Source organism: Vidua chalybeata, chromosome 5 (assembly GCF_026979565.1).
Source record: "Vidua chalybeata isolate OUT-0048 chromosome 5, bVidCha1 merged haplotype, whole genome shotgun sequence".
NCBI classification, from domain to species: Eukaryota; Metazoa; Chordata; class Aves; order Passeriformes; family Viduidae; genus Vidua; species Vidua chalybeata.
In genome coordinates, this window is record NC_071534.1 from 21,830,099 (window position 1) to 21,848,056 (window position 17,958).

General features: G+C 36.8%; 1 protein-coding gene across 2 annotated transcripts in view; it reads left to right on the forward strand.

The window, feature by feature from the left end:
* Positions 1 to 17,958, forward strand: part of LARGE1 (LARGE xylosyl- and glucuronyltransferase 1) — a 275,554-nt gene that overhangs the window by 75,633 nt on the left and 181,963 nt on the right. Inside the window, exons 2-3 of one of the 2 annotated variants that reach the window (XM_053942747.1) lie at positions 4,685 to 4,871; positions 15,400 to 15,498. In XM_053942747.1, coding sequence (XP_053798722.1) covers positions 4,766 to 4,871; positions 15,400 to 15,498 — 205 coding nt within the window. In that variant the 5' untranslated portion in view covers positions 4,685 to 4,765. The remainder of the gene's footprint in view (positions 1 to 4,684; positions 4,872 to 15,399; positions 15,499 to 17,958) is intronic. The other variant, XM_053942748.1, reaches the window with a different exon arrangement.

A 17,958-nucleotide genomic window follows, 5' to 3' on the forward strand; every position in this document is an offset into this window, starting at 1 on the left:
TAAAGATTTACCATTTAATTTTTTCATATTGTGTTTCCTAATCTTGAGTTTACACCCTGCCTTTATGGTACCAGACTTTTCTTTAATATTACAATGTCACGTGACAACCGGCTCCCATAATGGGAAGACTGCAAATCTCCAAGATAGAACCTGACTGTCAAGGGGTAAACTCATTATAAACCCCCATTGTCAACATTTGAAGAAAACTCAGAAAAATACTGCATAAGATATTGCTTTTTTACTTTGTTATTTATATTTTTGGCAAAAATCTGAAAAATCTCCCATAGGGGATGAATGCTACATTGATACAGAGCCAAGGGAAAAGCTTTGCAGTAGAAATTGTTCATTGACTCTGTGACTGCAAGTGTGCAGAAAGAGAGCAGAGAGACTGCAAGAGCAAAAAGAATTAGATAGCAATTTAAAAAACACAACAAAGCCAAGGCACAGGATTGCTGTGTAAACAGCTTTAACTGTATATATTTATTTCCAGTGGCTCTGAAAACAAATGGAAGATTACTGGGAAAAGATTAACTGTAACAAATGCAAGGAAATGTTTGAAGCAGTTAGAAAAGCTTTTTATAGTAGAGCAGTTAAATCTAGTTAATTACGTTTGATTTTTGTTTTCATAATTACTTCCATTGTTTCATGGAACTCCTGCTGAATGTCTGACATAGTTGAGTTCTCATGCCGTAATTAAAAGAAATAAATATATAGAAACTGAATACCAATGTGATTAGTGTTGTGTTACATACTTTAATGTATGTGCTGCTCAGACTGGTTGAGAGCTGCTTCATGCTTAGTTGAGGAGATAATCCACAATTTAAAACAAAGAAATTACTCTGTTTAGTTAGTGTATTTGACTGTACGTGAAGGTAAGAAAGGTCATTCTGGTCATGTGACAAGGTCATGAGTAAGTCTTTGTAATGAGAACACCAAATTATTTTCATTCCCACTGTTACCCTTTACAGTGGCATTGTCCAAGCCTTTTGGAGCATGGTTAGCAGCAGTCTGGGAGGGGAAGTTGGCCTGAGATTGCAGTACAGTCTGTGGAGCTGTTTCTGTGCAACAGGTTTTATAAATCCTTAACTGGTATGTCCTAGAAGTGTAGAGCACCTGACACACTGACAGCAAGGCATAATGCATATGATGTACATGCAGCTAGCTTTTGTTGGTATTATTTACTTAATCAGATTTCTAAAATAGAATTACACGATGCTCTTGGAGCATAATTAAAGAGGAAGGTAGAACAATATCTTACAATGCATGCACTTTTTAGTGTCTGTGTCACAGGCAGAAGAATCTGATTGTGTCTGGAGAGGTGTAGCTGAGACTGTATTTGAAACTGCCAACACAAATGCTCCCTTTCATTCTGAGTCTTAATTTTGGTCTCCCTTCCTTTGAGATAAACCAAATAAAGATTGATAAAGTTGTAGATGCACTTTGTGGCTCAGATGTGAAAATACTAACATTGGGCAACCACTGGCTGTTTTTTTATCAGAATACCACACCTGGATGCTGTGGTTAAATTGGCCAGTTATTCCTTCATCCTTTGCGTTGTTTCCAATACATTTCATGCTATGTATTTCTGAGTACAGGTGTTTAGTTAGCACAGCTGTTGAGACTGAAAACTGTCAGGAGGAGCACTGCATGGCTTTGTGTAAACAAAGTGAATAATTTTACTGAAAAGATGAATGTGCCTGGCAATGTCACATCTGAAGTAACTTCACTTCTAGCTTGTACCATGAAACTGCTTTCTAAAAGCTTTTAGGCAGGTGACAGTCTGATTCAGTAGGACTGTGGCAGTTCTACTGAGGAGTAGTGGAGACTGTAGGAGAATTCTGAAAGGCATTTGCAGGCTTGTATGGCAGAAATGTGCAACTGTGTTTTGTGCTCAGTCCTTGGTCCAGACAGTTTTGTCAATCCCTTTCCTTCTGTGGTGGATGCTAATCTGGCATCTGTTGAAAGGAAAACCAAGTCAAAAGAGCTGCAATGTCTTCTTTCAATTTATTTGACAGTGGTATATTAGATAACATTGTTTCTAAGTAAAGCTGATAGTGAATAAATGATTGAGTCCAAATCTCTTCCTGTAAGCCAAGGATCTTCATTACCATTCATGGATGTTTTATGTAATTGCTTGTGTAAGGGTTGCATATGATGCATCATCTATTTTGGAAAAAAGTACTCAGCAGGGGCTGAGATTTTATACACCAAAAATGAATATTTAAGACCCCAGGGAAGCTATTCACAACTTTGGAAAGGTGGGGAGATAGTAGAAGCATAATTTAAAGTAGCTTATGGCTCCTTTAAAGCACTGTTAAAAGAAGTATCTTAACATTTCCTAGGGTGATCCATCGCAAGCTGACTTGTCTGTTTAGGATTTTCCCAAATGTTATTCAAGTTAAATAAAAGATATGCATGAATGTGCAAAATGATTTGGCTATTTTGTCTGAAAGATGACAATTTGTAGAAAACTGAATTTGCCACATTCCTGTCATTCCTTCGCAGCTGAACCGGGAGTTCAGTGTTGTGCCTTATACCTTTTTGATTTGTTAGAATCATTTACATTCATAGGGCAGAAAAGCTGGATTCCATCCTCCATATCAACCTGTTCAGAAACTTAACTTGCATGGATATTTAAAAGAATATATAGGAAAAATCAGATTATTTCTTAAATATGTGACCCCAGGATGAATTAATCCACTAGCAGCACTGTAACTCAGAGTCTGTGTGTCATTGCCCTGGAAACTTATATCAGCACACTTCTAACAGTGTGGTTTCAGACTCTTATGTTGTTACCTGTAATTTGTACAGGTGTCATTGATAGGAGCAGTATCCAGCCAGTGCATGTTTCAGTGCAAGTTGTGGCTATTTGCCAATGACTATGCTTGGGACTTCATATTTTCTTTGTACAGACTGGTGTCAGTGGTGCATACCAGTGCGTTTAAGGAAAAAAAAAAAAAATTCCACTTAAAATAAGTGATTCTGCAAATTTTATAATATACATCCTTGTAAACACAAAAACCTGTGAAATTATCAGTATTTTTCAAGTAGGCATGTAAAGGGCTCTCTTCAGAGAAGTTGTACAAGCTATGTGCTATAAGGAAAAGTGAAATGTAATCATTATCCAAATACAGTGAATAAAGATAAGAGTTCTCCACAATTTATCTACCAAATGTGTGTCTCTGTCTAACACAGAGTGACTCTAATACCACAGCTGTAATATTAAGTCTGCCCACATATTTTGTGCAAAATCTCTGTGGTGAGGCATTCATTGCCTTGAAAAGCTGACACAATGGAATGCTTTTTGTGCTGGCTCTGGACAAATTATATTCCATTTTATCAGTTCCAAGGTCAGGGTACTATCATGGCTCTTAAACTGTAGTGTAGTAAAGTGGGCTCTATTGAATGTTCAAGGAACAGCTGTAAGTTTGCCTGATTACTGCAGCCAGGTATCTCCAGCACCAGAGATTTTTTTGTCTGAACCTATTTCTCTTGTCTACATTCTCATTTTTGCTGTAATTTAATTTCAGAATTGATTTTTGCTGCAATATATATGGAGTTGTTAGAGCTAAGACACTCTCAAGACATACAGCAGCCATTGTTAACATGTCACTGTAGAAATGATGCATTGCTTGTATCAGCTCTAGCACTGGTTTAAGCATAAGTCAGAGGGCACTGTTATTAAACACCTTGTACTACCAGTCTCTCTCTTTCCCTATCATTCTTGTAGGCCACTTCTATTCTTAGAATTGAAAAACCTAAGCCCTTTCACACAAAACCTGAAGTAGATTTGCATGGACTAATACTTCTATTTCCTTTTTTTTTTTTACTTGTCTAGTACTAGCTTTTCCTTCCCTTTCAAAAAAACCTGCTGTCAATATGAAACATTATTTTTATGCTCTGCATGCCTGCACTGGTGTGGGAATATTCATTTTCCTGTGAATAAAAATCATCATATATTTTTTTCTTGGCCCCTCTGATATGCAGAACAATTATTTCAAATTAGGATCAGAATTATTTTTTTCCTTATAAAAACTGTGTTTGTTATTCAGCAGAATCAATTTTTCTCATGGCATACAGTCTAAAGCTCCTGATATCCCATGTAATTATTTCCTTGCCCATTTTGCACTTTCTTTTCTCCCCTTTTACACAGCAGTTCACCAGCACTGCTTTTTGGTGTGCAAAGTGGGTAATTTCAGTAACATCCCTCTACCCTCAAACTTCAGCTTTCCTTTTTTTGGTTCACTCTCTTGAGTTCATGACCAACAGCAGACAGATCACTGATTCAGTGGTGTGACTTCTGCTCTTTGGGAGCAGGTGAAGGAATGTGGGTGGATTTCTCTATCTGCCATGGGACCCCAGCACACATGGGCATCAAAGATGTCAGAGTTCCTGTAGAGTAAAATGAGGACAAAATGTAAATAAAGCTGACATCTCTTGGTAAGATGGAGCTTAGTGTGTATTAGGTGATATGATGTGCTTTATTGACTTACTGTCTTAATTTGACTTCTGAGACTTGTTTTGTTATTAAGTAGTCATGGATAATTTTGAAATGGGTACCACCTTGCAATTGCAGCAGCCCTTTTTTTAGCCCTGTTATTTTAACTCTTTCGGAGCACTGGTATGGTGTATAACTCTCTGTAGAGTGATAAGTTGTTGAAATATTTTTTCCTTTCCTTTTCAGGGAGTAATATGTGGGAGGCTGTGGACTATTTGCTTCCGACATAGGAACAGCATTGGGTTGGGATTCTGCACTCCTGAGAGAATGCTGGGAATCTGCAGAGGGCGACGGAAATTCCTGGCTGCCTCTCTGACCATCCTTTTTGTCCCAGCCATTACGTGGATTTATCTGTTTGCTGGGAGTTTTGAAGGTAGGAGAGGAGTAATGGCTGAGGGGGGGGGGGGGGGGGGGGTGGGGTGTTGGATGATTTGTAGCTGGGCAGATAAATGTAGATCAGTCATCATTCATTTTATTTAAATAAATCTCGTTTGGCTTGCATATGAAATAGTTCCCAAGGTGCAGATGTCAACAAAGGATGTTCCTTACCGTGTTCTCACTACCGAGGATGCTGAGTTAATTACTGGCCACAATTACTTGGTTTTCCACTCATCTTTGAACTTTGAAAATGTGCAGCAACTCCCCCCCTGCCCAGTCTACTAATATTTTCTCTGTATTTTCTGATTTTTAGAAGTTGGTCTATCCTATGCCCTGTAAGATTTTTAAGATCTCATTTCAGATATGCTGAACACAGAAAATCAATATCTATTAATGTTTCTTTGCATAGAAGTAGTTTGGATCCATATCCACCTGACTGACAGTGGATTGTTTCAGTTGGAATATCTTTCTGTCCCCTTTTTTTTAAGGTGGAAATCCTCCAGTTTATAGGTACATTAACTTGCAGCTATGTAATGAGCACTTTTTATAACAAGATGTGGAATAATCACTACTTTTTCTTTTGAACTGCCTGTCTGATGAAGTTTTTTTCCTGGCCTTACAGGCATTCAGCAGTAATATTTCAGTTAGGGGAGGTTCAAGGATTGTGACTCTCCTGCTCTTTGCTACTTTGTAGCTTTTTTTGTTTGTTTTGCTTATTGTGGAGGTGAAGCATTTTATGTTGGACAATAGGTATGTTATTTTGTCAAGAGTAAAAAAAAGTCATTCAGCCTTTGTAGTTGCATTAGCACTAGGAAAGGTGTTCCAACCTTGTAAAAACTGTTCAGTCACTAGTTTACAGTCTGATAATTTTAAAAAGGAATTGTTTAAAATGTCAAGCTTCTTTTATGTATCCTTGGCTGACAAATCTGTGCTGTGTTTGGAAACAAAAGGGGTTTCCATGTTAAATCACAAGTAAGAACACGTAAAGATTTTCAGTGTGTGTTGCATACAATTCTGAATTAGTTATATACCATGTACAAATATTTGTTTGTGCAAATTTATTCAAGTACTTAAAATTCTACCTTAATGGGCAGTAACTCCATGAGCTCATTCTAGAACAAAACACTTGTAGGATTCATTAAATTGGAAATACAAGGGGTGCTAGATGCATACTTAAAAATAATGATCTGGCAGGCAGAACAGTACTGATTTTGTTTGATTTTTTAAAAGCTGAGCAAACGCAGGCCTCACCTTTTTGCTTTTAGAAGAATATTATGCTGCTTTGTTGTAATGACTGTTTTAATTGTGTTCACAATTGATAATGCCATGGTGTTTTAAATTCCTCTGTGAATAGAATCCTTTGTTTTTACAGATAACTCAATACAAATCTTGAAATTTGCTGCTACAGGGTATTTGAAGTGACTTAAAGCTCTCACTGTGAATAATCTTAAATGCAAAGTAGGGAACAAAGCCCATTACCTATTACAAAGCCTTGCACTGTAAAAGGACTGGAAATTAGGTACAGTTAGTAACTGTATTGGTTATTTTTCTGTATCTGTTTTCTTTTTTCTTAATTTTGGGTGGGGATTATTTAGTGTTTCTTGGTTTAAAAACTAAGGTTGGTTAGATACTTATTTAGCTGAATAATAGCTATCATGTTCCTTAACTTGTAGGTATTATGAACAAAAAGTTAATGACTTTTTGTTATTTTATGTGACTTCTTGTTTTTTTTTCTCCATAGCGGTTCCCACAATTTACTCATGTTTGAGCTCTCTGTGGAGGTTGTAGTGAGGTGGGGGTGGCTTTCTTCTCTCAAGTAACAAGCAGTACAACAAGAGGAAATGGCCTCAAGTTGCACCACAGAAGGTTTAGTGTGGATATTGGGAAAAAATTTCTTCATGGAAAGGGTTGACAGACATTTAAACAGGCTCCCCAGGAGAGTGGTTGGGTGACCATCCCTGCAGATGTTTAAAATATGTGTATATGTGGCACTTAGGGACATGGTTTAGTGGTGGAATGGCAGTGCTGGGCTAACGGATGGACTCAGTGATCTTAAAGGCTTTTTCCATCATAAACAATTGTATCATTCTGTTATTCTCTAATTGAGTACTAATTGCTTCACAACAGCATTGTGCCTTGATTTGAAAGCATCAGGAACGTAGAGTCCTCTCTGCCTCCTGGCACTTGTTTCTTTTGTTAATCACAGAGCTAGAAATTTTCTTTTCAGTACATCTGGTTTTAGATTTGAGTAAATGGTTCTTGTTAGACTTTTCTCCACCAAATTAAAGAAATCATCAATACCTGGTATCGTCATAGATTCATTTAATTGTTCAGTGTGGAAGGGACCTCAGGAGTTGTCTCATTAAACTCCTGCTCCAATCAATGTGGGTTTTGGAATTAGGCAAGATTTTTTAGGCCTGTGTTCAACAGCGTCTTGAAAACCTCCAAGGACAGAGAGTACTTGGACTTCCAGACACAGCATGAATGAGTACCACCTCTCTTGGAGCTCAACATTCTGGATATTTTTTCACACATCTAATAGTCCACCCATATACATGGTAAAATCCCAGCTTGGATACAGGGATACTATGCTTAAATTTGAGGGAGATTGTACCAACTGGTCATGTATTCATAGTCATTTCATTGCAGCAAGCAGTCAGGTTGGTCATGCATGATTTACCCTTGGTGAATCCAATTGCCATGCCAGGCCTGGGATTGCTTCTGGTTGAAGATACCTACATACAGTAGTAAAATCACAGTGGTCTTTTATTCACTAAGTAAAAAGGTTGACCTAGTTGAGTTGTCATAGCAAAAAATTTTGTGGGGATTTTTTTGTTCTGCAGTTTTCTTCTTTGTTTGTATGTTTCAGGGCTCTAGACTCAGATCTCTGGTGTGAAATCTATAGTGCTGTGTCTGCCTCATATTCTTGATGTAATTAGGAATTACATTACTCATCCATGTGTTTATGTCTAAGAACTTAAGTTATTCATTTGGCATAGCATGGGAGTGGGATCACATTAAAAACCCTTTAAAAGCTTTGTTAGTGAATCCGTAATATAAAATGTGCCTTACTGCAGTCTGTTCCCATGTCCTGCTTTTTGAATAGTTTCAAATTCCTTAAGACAGAGTTTCTTTTTGGATTTTGTTCTCTTGTCAGAAAGTACACGGCAGCCTGCTACTTCACAGTTGTCACTCGATGCTTCCAGTAAGACCCTTCCCTTAGGATATTCATTGGAGGTGGTGTTATCCAAGCTGTGACAGCAGTAGCTACTAAAAACCTCATTAATCATGTATAAATGTCTATTAAGGTTATGAAGCAGAATATTAAAGATGATATTGAATATTCTATGGCCTTTGAAAATACCTGGTTACTGTTGTTTTTAATAATGCACAAGGACAGCATAATTTCATTTATCTGTTACTTTGAATGAAAAAGCTAATTGTTCCAACATTCTTAGAATTTATTCAAAAGACAAAGTAATAGAGTAGGAAGGGTAGAGTGCATTTAAAACAGGGAAGAGAAAATAAATAATATGTAATACATTTTCATTAGAAAGAAAATAGCTGTTTCACTAACTAGTGGTAGCTCCATAAATAGCTTAATTTTCCAAGCTATTTGCAGCAGTTTTCTATCCCCCTTACCATGAAGGTCATGTAGAATGGAGATTTGGAACTGTAATTTGACCATGCTTTCTAGATTACCGATTCCTAAAAAAAAAAAAAAAAAACAAAAAAAAAAAAACCACAAAAAACCACCCCAAAAGTTCACTGTGGCTGTGTGACCTCAGCAGATTTACAGTCACCTCCTTGAAAATACAAGGGGTAAGGATGAAAATACACTTGAGTTACCAGTCCCCGTGTGGTGGATCAACTTGAGGCCGAAATCCTAAAGTATACATGTAGGGCTCCTGTGTAGAATATTTTTCCAAGGAAAGAGAGAGCCAGTAATGTAAACTTCAGATGAAAAAAATGAAAGTTGTGTGAGATCCTGTAGGGAGTCTGTAAAGGAGCAGTTGATTTTGATTTCTTTTAACTGCATTTTAAAAAACAGAGCCTGCCTTCTTTCCTGGGACTTGCTTTCCTTGCTTGTCCTCTTTTCGCTCCAGTGTTGGGCAACTATCATTCCCTGACAATTCATTTCAGTCAAAGTCATCTATAGAGACATGATTGAAGCCAGAGTTGGGCAAACACCTCATAAAATACAATAAAATAAATTGAAGGAAGGCTGCAAATATTCATCTTAGTATTTAAATGGATTCACTTTGAGGCTGTTCACATTCTTTTTGTGTATGTTTCCATAAATATTCTAGTGAATATGTTAATTGAGAAGACTGTCTATGGGAACAATGAATATCCAGTTTTAATATTCATGGGAAGTAGATTTTGAAATCATACTTGTGAATACTTGAATCAAAAAACTGATTCTGGGGGTTCAGCTTTTTTCAGTTAAGTGCCAAACGTTTACCATGTGACCTGTGTGGATGATGAAAACTGCCTGAACTTCTGATGCTTGCATTAAGTTGCTCATAGAAAGAGGCAAACAAATAAGTAATTACTAAAATGTCTATCAGACAGTTGCAACTGATGAACAAACATCAGAAAATAATTCCCTCACAGACAATGTAATCAAAAATACACAAAACATACAATTGCTTTTTTTACTGTTTCCTTCAGTTGGCCTGAATTTTATCTGTTACATGTCTCAACAGGATTAAATGTGAAAACTTAATCCAGCGTCCATTTAAAATAGAAGATTCCACCTTTGTATTGATCCTGTCTTTTTAATAAAGTTCTGAGAGAAGAAGTCTTGAAAGGGTGCCTCTGCACATAAGTAAGGATGCTACTGTGATGAGTGCCTGAACAGGTTTACAGGAGGTGTGTTTAGTGAATATTGCCTCTCCTTAGTTAGAAAGCCACCCCTTCCTTTCCATTCTGGAGTAAATAGTGCTGGCTTACTCATCTCTTGTTAAGTTTACTCCAGGTGATAGAGAATTGACACTTAAGCACCTCTGTCTCTACTGCGGTCACTATACCGTCTTAAACATGCTTGGGGATCTTACCAGAGTAACATCAGTTATGATAGCAAAGACCTCAGGCTTATGAGAAGTGTTGCTGCTCCTGGAAAACTTGTCCTTGTATGAAACACTAGTGATTTGGCTATACAGAATGCTGATAAAGGACCAGAAGGTCCATGCTGTGAAAGCTGAGTCTGTTCTCTGCTCATCATCTTTAACTTACAAGTCAGTGATCCCACATTTATTTTTTACACACTTGTGAAGCCTTATATGTCCATCATCTAAGAAAATAAAATTAACTGAATATTGAAAGAGTTTGACTCCACATTTTATAAATAAACAGCCTTCTTGTGAGCAGTGACAGGAAATCTGAAGTAGTTTCTTGACAAAAGCAAGAATGACCTTATACCAGGAATGTCAGCCGAAATACACCATGGTCATGAGACGCTTTTAGAGGTCAAATGGTGGCGTTAGTGAGGAACATAGATTTTTTTTTTTTTTTTTTTTTTTTTTTTTTTTTTTTTTTTTTTCCTTCTCAATCACTTTTTCGATTAAACTTAGAATTTTGCAATACAATTTTATCTTTAGCTAATAATGCCCATTCCCAGTGGAATGCTGAAGTTGAATGTTGAAGTCAGTGCTGTTTTTTCTTTAGCTTGCCAGGAGTGCACATCCTTAAACCAGTAATAACCCTGTCGCCTCAGGAAAAGCCTTGAATCTTGCAATGGCCACTTCTTCCGTCAGTGTGCTGTGCCAAGTCTGCATTCCTTTTGGAATTCCAGTACAGAGGGCGCATGTTTTCTTTTGATGCTCATATTTTTAAGTACATGCTTTCAGAAAAGCAAAGTGAGCTGTGGGCTTACCTTCTTTGTTCTCTGTATAATCTCATGATTGGATGGAATGTTTCTTTGCTTCTAAACACCGGTTTTCTCTTGGCTTTCTTTTTCTTGACAGCTCTTAATTTGTCATTACTGGCAGAAATATAAAGGTCAGATTGAAAAGGAATTCTTTGACAGGTGTGAGGGGCCAGCTTTTTTGGAACAGCAACTAAATGAATATAATCTGTGGGATTTCTCAAGGGTTTTGTTTCATCTTGGTCTTTCTCCTTCCATGAACAAACTTTTGGGAAAAATGCCATCTATAAAAGTTGTGTTATACAAAAGTGAGCAAATTTCTCCCAGGAAGAAGGGACATCTGGATGCCCAAATTCTGTTAGGGCTGTGTAGAAGACTTAACAGTAGGACTGCTATTTCCTGATTATTCCTCCTCTGTTTTAAAAGATGGGTACTTACTAACTTCATCGTCAAAACATATTTTTTAGTATAAAAACAGAAAAGCAAGGTGAGCTTAAATGTCTTGTTAAAAATAAACAGAAAAACAAACCCAAAGAAGCAACACTTGGCTTTCTGAAACAAAATGTGCAATTCTAAGTATACCAGAACTCCTTTGTGTGCTGAAACTAATGTAGCCTGACTTGCTGTGATTGATACCATACAGCTGATTGATGTTGAAGTTGCTTTTCCTACAATTTATATAATCTAGCTCCCATATGGATCTCCTAGTATCTAAATAAATCCTGAGCTCCTGCTGCAGTTTATTTCTCAATGGTAAAATGTTTGGCCTCTCTCTCTGTCTCTCTCTCTGTGTTCCTGGCAATTGTAGAAGCTTTGTTACCTCTGACTTCTTTCCCTCTAACAAAACAATTTGAAATTAATCAATAAGTTTTGGGGGCAAACAGGCAAGCAGGTCAACATCAACAAATGTATAAGCATAAGATGAAAAAATACCTGAAAAAGAGATGCTTTAAAAGATTGAAATCAAAATTTAGTTTTTGATTCTCAGGACAGTTAATTTGGGCTGTTTGATTTTTCTGAATTTTTTCTATTTAAAATTTGCAGGGTGTTTTTCAGAGCAGGAAAAAGTTTAAAATCAAAATCTGTCTTTGTAGACAGCAAATTGCATCTGAAATGCCTTCCAGTACTTTTGAAACTTCTATTTTGAATATTTATTTAAACATGTATAATACTAGGAGGAGGAGGAGTCAGGTTAAAAAAAATCAAATAATTACTTCACACATTGTGTATAGTCATTTTTATGTTCTGTGGATTGTGCTCTGGAATGGTTGAGGAAAAGCAACTGAGTGGGAAGGTTGATGCCCTGTTTTTGGGTCAATGTGATTTAAGTATGCTTAGCTTAACAGTACCAGTATCTTCAACACATCTCTTTTATTTAAACCCTCTGTACCCTTTTCAAACATTTTTTAGACATGACAGCCATTGAATTGTTCAGCTGAGTAATTATTTCCTTCCCCTGAAGTTTTACCTCTCTTGTGTTGCTTTGCAGTTCTTGTTTCTAGACTTGAAAGAGACTTTTTTTTTAATATATCTAGATATCCTTGGACTGTTGGGTGACATGCACAACTAACTTCAAAAACAGTCTGACAGCAGTCATCCTGGTTCACTCAGCTTTGTAGATACCAACAGAAAGAGGAAAAGTTGGTGATCTGGAGACTGATGTTTTTAGCCTGAGATTCTCTTCCAGTTTAACCACATTCAAGCTATTTGAGCCATACTGTGACAATAATTCTTTCTAACCTGTGGTGTGACTGCCCTTCTCTACAATTCTGTGAAATGGTCAAAGTCCAGGATGTAAAAATCAAGATTTTAAACTACTTTTTTTTTTTTTTTTTTTTTAGTTTTATAATTCTGTTGTGGCAAGCACATTTCTCTCTCTCTCAGGATTTTTTATTGAGGTGCACAGAGAGAAATGAAAGAGAAAACAATTTCTATTTCTGCTCCTTGTTTTTCTCTTGTGGAATGTGTTTGGAGAATTGTTTACCCAGAGTGAGCGCTTGGTTGGATCATGGTGGATTGTTTGGGCCTGAGAGCCAATCGGATCCACCTGTGTCTGGGCTCTGGAGAACAGGGTCACGAGTTGTGAGTTAGTTAGATATGATAGTTAGAGAAAGTAGCATGTAGTATTCAGTATCCTCTTTTATATAGCATATTAATGTATTATAACATAATTATAATAAAGAAATCATTCAGCCTTCTGAAATGGAGTTAGACATCATCATTCTTCCCACTGGGTTAACTGACATCTACAACATTCTGTTTGTCTTCAAAATTGCTAAATGTCAGCATTTGCAGAGATGAGGAATTAGGGGGGTAGAACTGAAAGTAGTGAAGTTAAAATTACAAAAAAAAAATCATAGAATCATCACATTTTCCTAAATTAAATTCATGATACAAAGGAGACTGTGCTTCTGTTTGGTATATTTACTTTAAAAAAAAATTATAGGCCCAGTTAAAATATTTTACTGTATAAATGAAGTGTTTCACATTGAGATGCTTTTTCCAATGAACTTGTAATAATGTCTGTACCTAATTATAGGGAAGAGGTGTGTGGTTTACTCTTTACATAGTGCTTCCTAAACTTCTGCAATGCCCAGTGAAATCACCACCACCAATAAAAGCTTTTAAACACCTGGAGTAGCTTACGAGCTTGGAGTTAGTAGCACACCACGGTCCTGAATGGGAAACCAAAAATGTCAATCTACAAAACAAACTGAGTATGATTCTAGCACAGTCAGCCATGCTTGTGTTGGCTGTTGTTGAGCAAGCACAGGCAATGTCAGGGGTAGAGATGCACCACCATGAGAAGCAGAGGAAGCCTTGGCAGCTTGTGGACTCTTATGTAGCCACTGAAGTCTGGGCCCCTGCATCTTCCAAGTGATTATTGTTCTTCCTAAGCTGATTAAACCCAGTGCAGTTATGGCTATTGGTGCTACAATAGGATCTTCATTTGGCTCTCTAGACACAGGATTGGGGTTGTCATGGTGTAGTTTAAAATCAAAGTGTTGCATACCATTTGTATAATATAGAGAAGATTATTTCTGGACCTGAAATAAAGCCATAGCTAATAAGATATTATTCTTATATGTTGAAAACCACTTGAAGAAATCGCTGGAATAAAAAGTGTAAAAGTTATGTTTCTTATGTGATTAAATAGAGTGAAAAAAAATACTCCAAAGTAGTTGTGTTTCTCCCCAATATTCTCTTTCCCTACAATTTTTACTACTTTATCATTCACCTTTCCTTATTTACATGCCAGTACATCTCTCCTGGAGTATCTGCAACAGTCTTTGTTTAACGTGTTTCAAAATGGACCTGACAAATTTGTAGATTCTTCTCAAAATTACATAGAACAGTTACTGATGTTTTATGGACTTGTGAAGATTTGTAGGTTTTTACCATCATGGTGACTGCTAACAATCAGTGTCTCTTACATCTTGCATAGCACAGGCTGTATTATGCTATAGAATTGATAGAATAATGCTGGCTGGTAATTCCTGCATCTGACCCATGCATTCTGGATACACCAAAGCTGTTCTTCTAGCCAGATTTCTGAGCTTGGTTTTAAAACTGATGGAGGATTCTAGCACATCTCTGCATAAATTATTCTACCTTGTTAAAAAATACATGCTTTAATCTCTGTCCAGATATTTCTGGCTTCAAGGTAAGATGTGAAAGACAAGAAGTAGACAATGGGAAAAAAATCAGAAAAGGATGTAAAGTAATGTAAAGTAAATAATAATGATTATGAGGTGTCACAGTACATAAAGTGCACTGCAAGAAATACCACCTTGATGACTGTAGATGAGAGTGCTACAGTGCTACAGCTCTCACAACTTACTGCTGTTTTAAAAAAGAGATAAATTCATAGGATAATTGCTTATCTTCCCATAGCTAGTAGAACCTAGTTATCAGGATGATCAGTTGCCATCCCAGTCCAGAAAAACTAATTTCCCAAGCAAAATAGTTGTTTTGGGCTCTGGGTTAGTGTACCTTTTCATCTGTGAAAAATAACACTTCAGAAAGGATCAAATCGCAGTTTCAGTTGCAGCTTAAGCATAGTTATTAAATTTAAGAGGAAAGATGTAGTTGAGCAGTAATTTGAAAACCAATTATCAAGGCATACAAAGTTAAAATCTATCAGTATTGTATTCTCAATTTTCCAGATAAAATATAAAATCACTGTAGTGTTTAAAGTTTACGTTTAAAGCATTAAAACATGGAATATTTGTCATCCATTTCTTTCCCAATGTTAAGGCATTCAGCATTCTAGAATTGTATTGAAATCATATCACCACTTCAATATTTCACCATCAGTATATTTCCTGCCTGTCACTGGATTTCATTTAACCCAACTCTGTGATTTTGCTTGTTAACTTTAACAGGAATAATGTTTTTGGATGAATGAATGCTATAAAAATCTGCTTTTTATTCTCTACTAATCAAACTGTTATAATGTGTATCTCAAGGGATCCACACTGACTTTAATAAAGGATTCTTTTGGTCTGAAATGTAATACATACAGAATGTTTTCTAGCAGTATTAACTCTAATGGATTTAGCTATTTTACCTCTTGCTTCAGTGCATTACAAACCCAAGGGTTTAAGGTAAAAATCTCAACAGAGAGGTTACATTTTATATAATATTCTTATAGGAACCAAGTTTACAAATCCATCTGCGCAGCTACACGTAATTACTGGTTTCCAGGGAGCTCCAGCTAACTTTCTTCAAAGCTTTGCCAATATACACAGAGGTAAGTAAGTTTGAAAATAACAATTATCTAACTTATTTGAGTTGGGTGAAGGTATTAGTTGCTTGTTCATGTACACTTGAGTGGAGATGTGATGAATTAAGTGGTCTTTCCTGTAGAATGCAAATGCAGTTATTTAACCAAACGACTGAAACCTACTATTTATCTCCTTTAAATTGCATGACTTTGTTTGTCCATGAGCTGCCTTATAGTAACCTGACTTCAGAGTCTCTGATGGTGACTCTCAGCCTCATACTGAGTTTCGTGCTTTAAAGAGACTTAAGAGCAAAATGTCCCCCTGTAGTTATTTGTGGCCTTTTTTTCCTTTCCCCAATTTTAAACATTTGCATATACTCCCTTTCAGCTGCCATACATGTACCTCAGTGATGTGATATTAATAGAAAAGATTAAGCGGTTTCATCTCATCAGAGAAGAGATATTAATCATCATCAGACCCAATGAGAAGTTTAATTTTCTACTCTTTTTTTCCCACTAAGCTCTGGTGGCTGTCACTTGCGCTGATGTCTGTGGGACATTTAATAACCTGCTTCTGAAGATGCATTTCAGTGGTTTCTCTCCTTTTATTTCCTCTGTCAATCTCAGTGAATTTCATCATTTTAAGCTTTAATTGAAGACCACTGTGAGGAGATGGAGAGGAGAAAGTTATTTCTTGAACAAAGCTATTTAAGGGACTCATTTATTGTAGGTTTTTATTGTATTCAGGTGGAAGATGGGTTAAATCAAGATACTGAAAACCGTGGGAGTTGTTGCTTTGGTATGTGACTATCTGTTCCCCTTGAAAAATTCTATATCCTCCATGTCCTCATCTCCTGTCTATATGCATTTATTTATTTGTGCCTGAAAAGTGTGGTTAGATTTGTGGTGCAGTATGGATGATGTGGAGCACACTGAATCAGGGAATGACAATAAAGAGTCTGCATTGAAAACTGCATAAAACAGCTTCCAAAATGACATCTGTACTAATAAACGCACTCATGTGAGGTATTGGACTAGTTGACATAGCAGTAGCAGTTCAAAATGGCACATCTCTTAGACTGGCACAAACTTTCCTTAGAGAGAAGGCCTAAATTTAATAAATTTTTTCTCTGAGATGATGCTACTCCTGTCACCTGTTAACTACAACAAACAGTGAAGTATTGATAGGTGTTAATGTGCAATCAACAGATCCTCCCTATTTCAGGGGTTTTATCAGCTTCTAAGTGGTTTTAAAAGCAGAGGGTCTCCATTAGGAGTGGCAGGAGATTACATTTTTCTAAGTCAGAGAAGGACAGACTAAGACAAAGCAACACACGGAGCTCAAAAGAAAAATGGTTAGTCTTTTCTATGGTCTTCAGATAGACCTCGTGTATTAGTGGATTTGTTGGTTGAGTGGTGAGGTTGCAGATGAAAGCACTCAAGTAGCATTTTAACCAGGTCGCCATTGTGGATGCTGCCATCCTTGCATTACTGGCTCTGGCTGCCTGGTTTTGAGTCAGCATTTCTCCTGTTTGAAAAACAGGTCCCTTCAAACTTGAAAGCGGCTCAGGTTGAGCACCTGAGATCTTTAGTCCAGAATCTCTTATTGCCATTTAAAATCTCTTAGAAAATGTGGCTTCCCAGCCTGGTACTTTTCTCTACTGGAGGGATTGATTTATTCTATCTTGCCAGGAAGACTCTTGTGTAGCTGCACTATTTTAGCTTCCTAAAAGGCCTCTATCTACATTGGTCACTTGGGATGAACCTTGGACTTCCAGCAGGCCTCTTAAATTTTCAAGTCCCAGAAACTTGCTGGGCAGTATTAGAAATGGTCTTTTAAAAAGAAGGTTTTTTTGCTATTAATAGTCACTTTTTCATCTTTGAGACTAAAGCCACAATAGGCCAATAAGTCTAGATATTAGCTTAGAAAAAAATAATATTGCACATTGCAATTGCTATCGCTAAAGAAAGGACAGAATCCTTTCCACCAACAAATCTACAACAAATTGTTCTGTTTTTCTTCAGTTGGCCTGATAATTCAATTTGCAGGTTGATTCAAGGGAGCCAGGTCTATAATAGTATTGTCACCCTGAAGCAAAGCATAATGGTAATTTTGTGGGGAAAAAAATGTTTGTGCCTTACTGCAATCTATGAACATATCTGTGCGGATGAGCAGATGTGCAGATGAGGATGAGACTTGTAATTTCATTAAGGGCAAGATACTGCCCTTGCAAACAAACTGTTTGGAAAAACATTTGCATATTGAAATAGATTTCTATATTTAATAGCTAATAGTTGTTTACCTTACATATCCATCAGTACATTACAATGAGCAGATAGACCTTATATTATTTGAATCTTGTTTGGAAATACTCCTCTAAGATCCTGGCACATTGTTTGACTGAATGTAAGAATGCAATAATCTGAGCCATTATGGACAGGGGTTGTTTTTCTGCTAATTACTGCTTGATTGCACTAAAGTAAGGT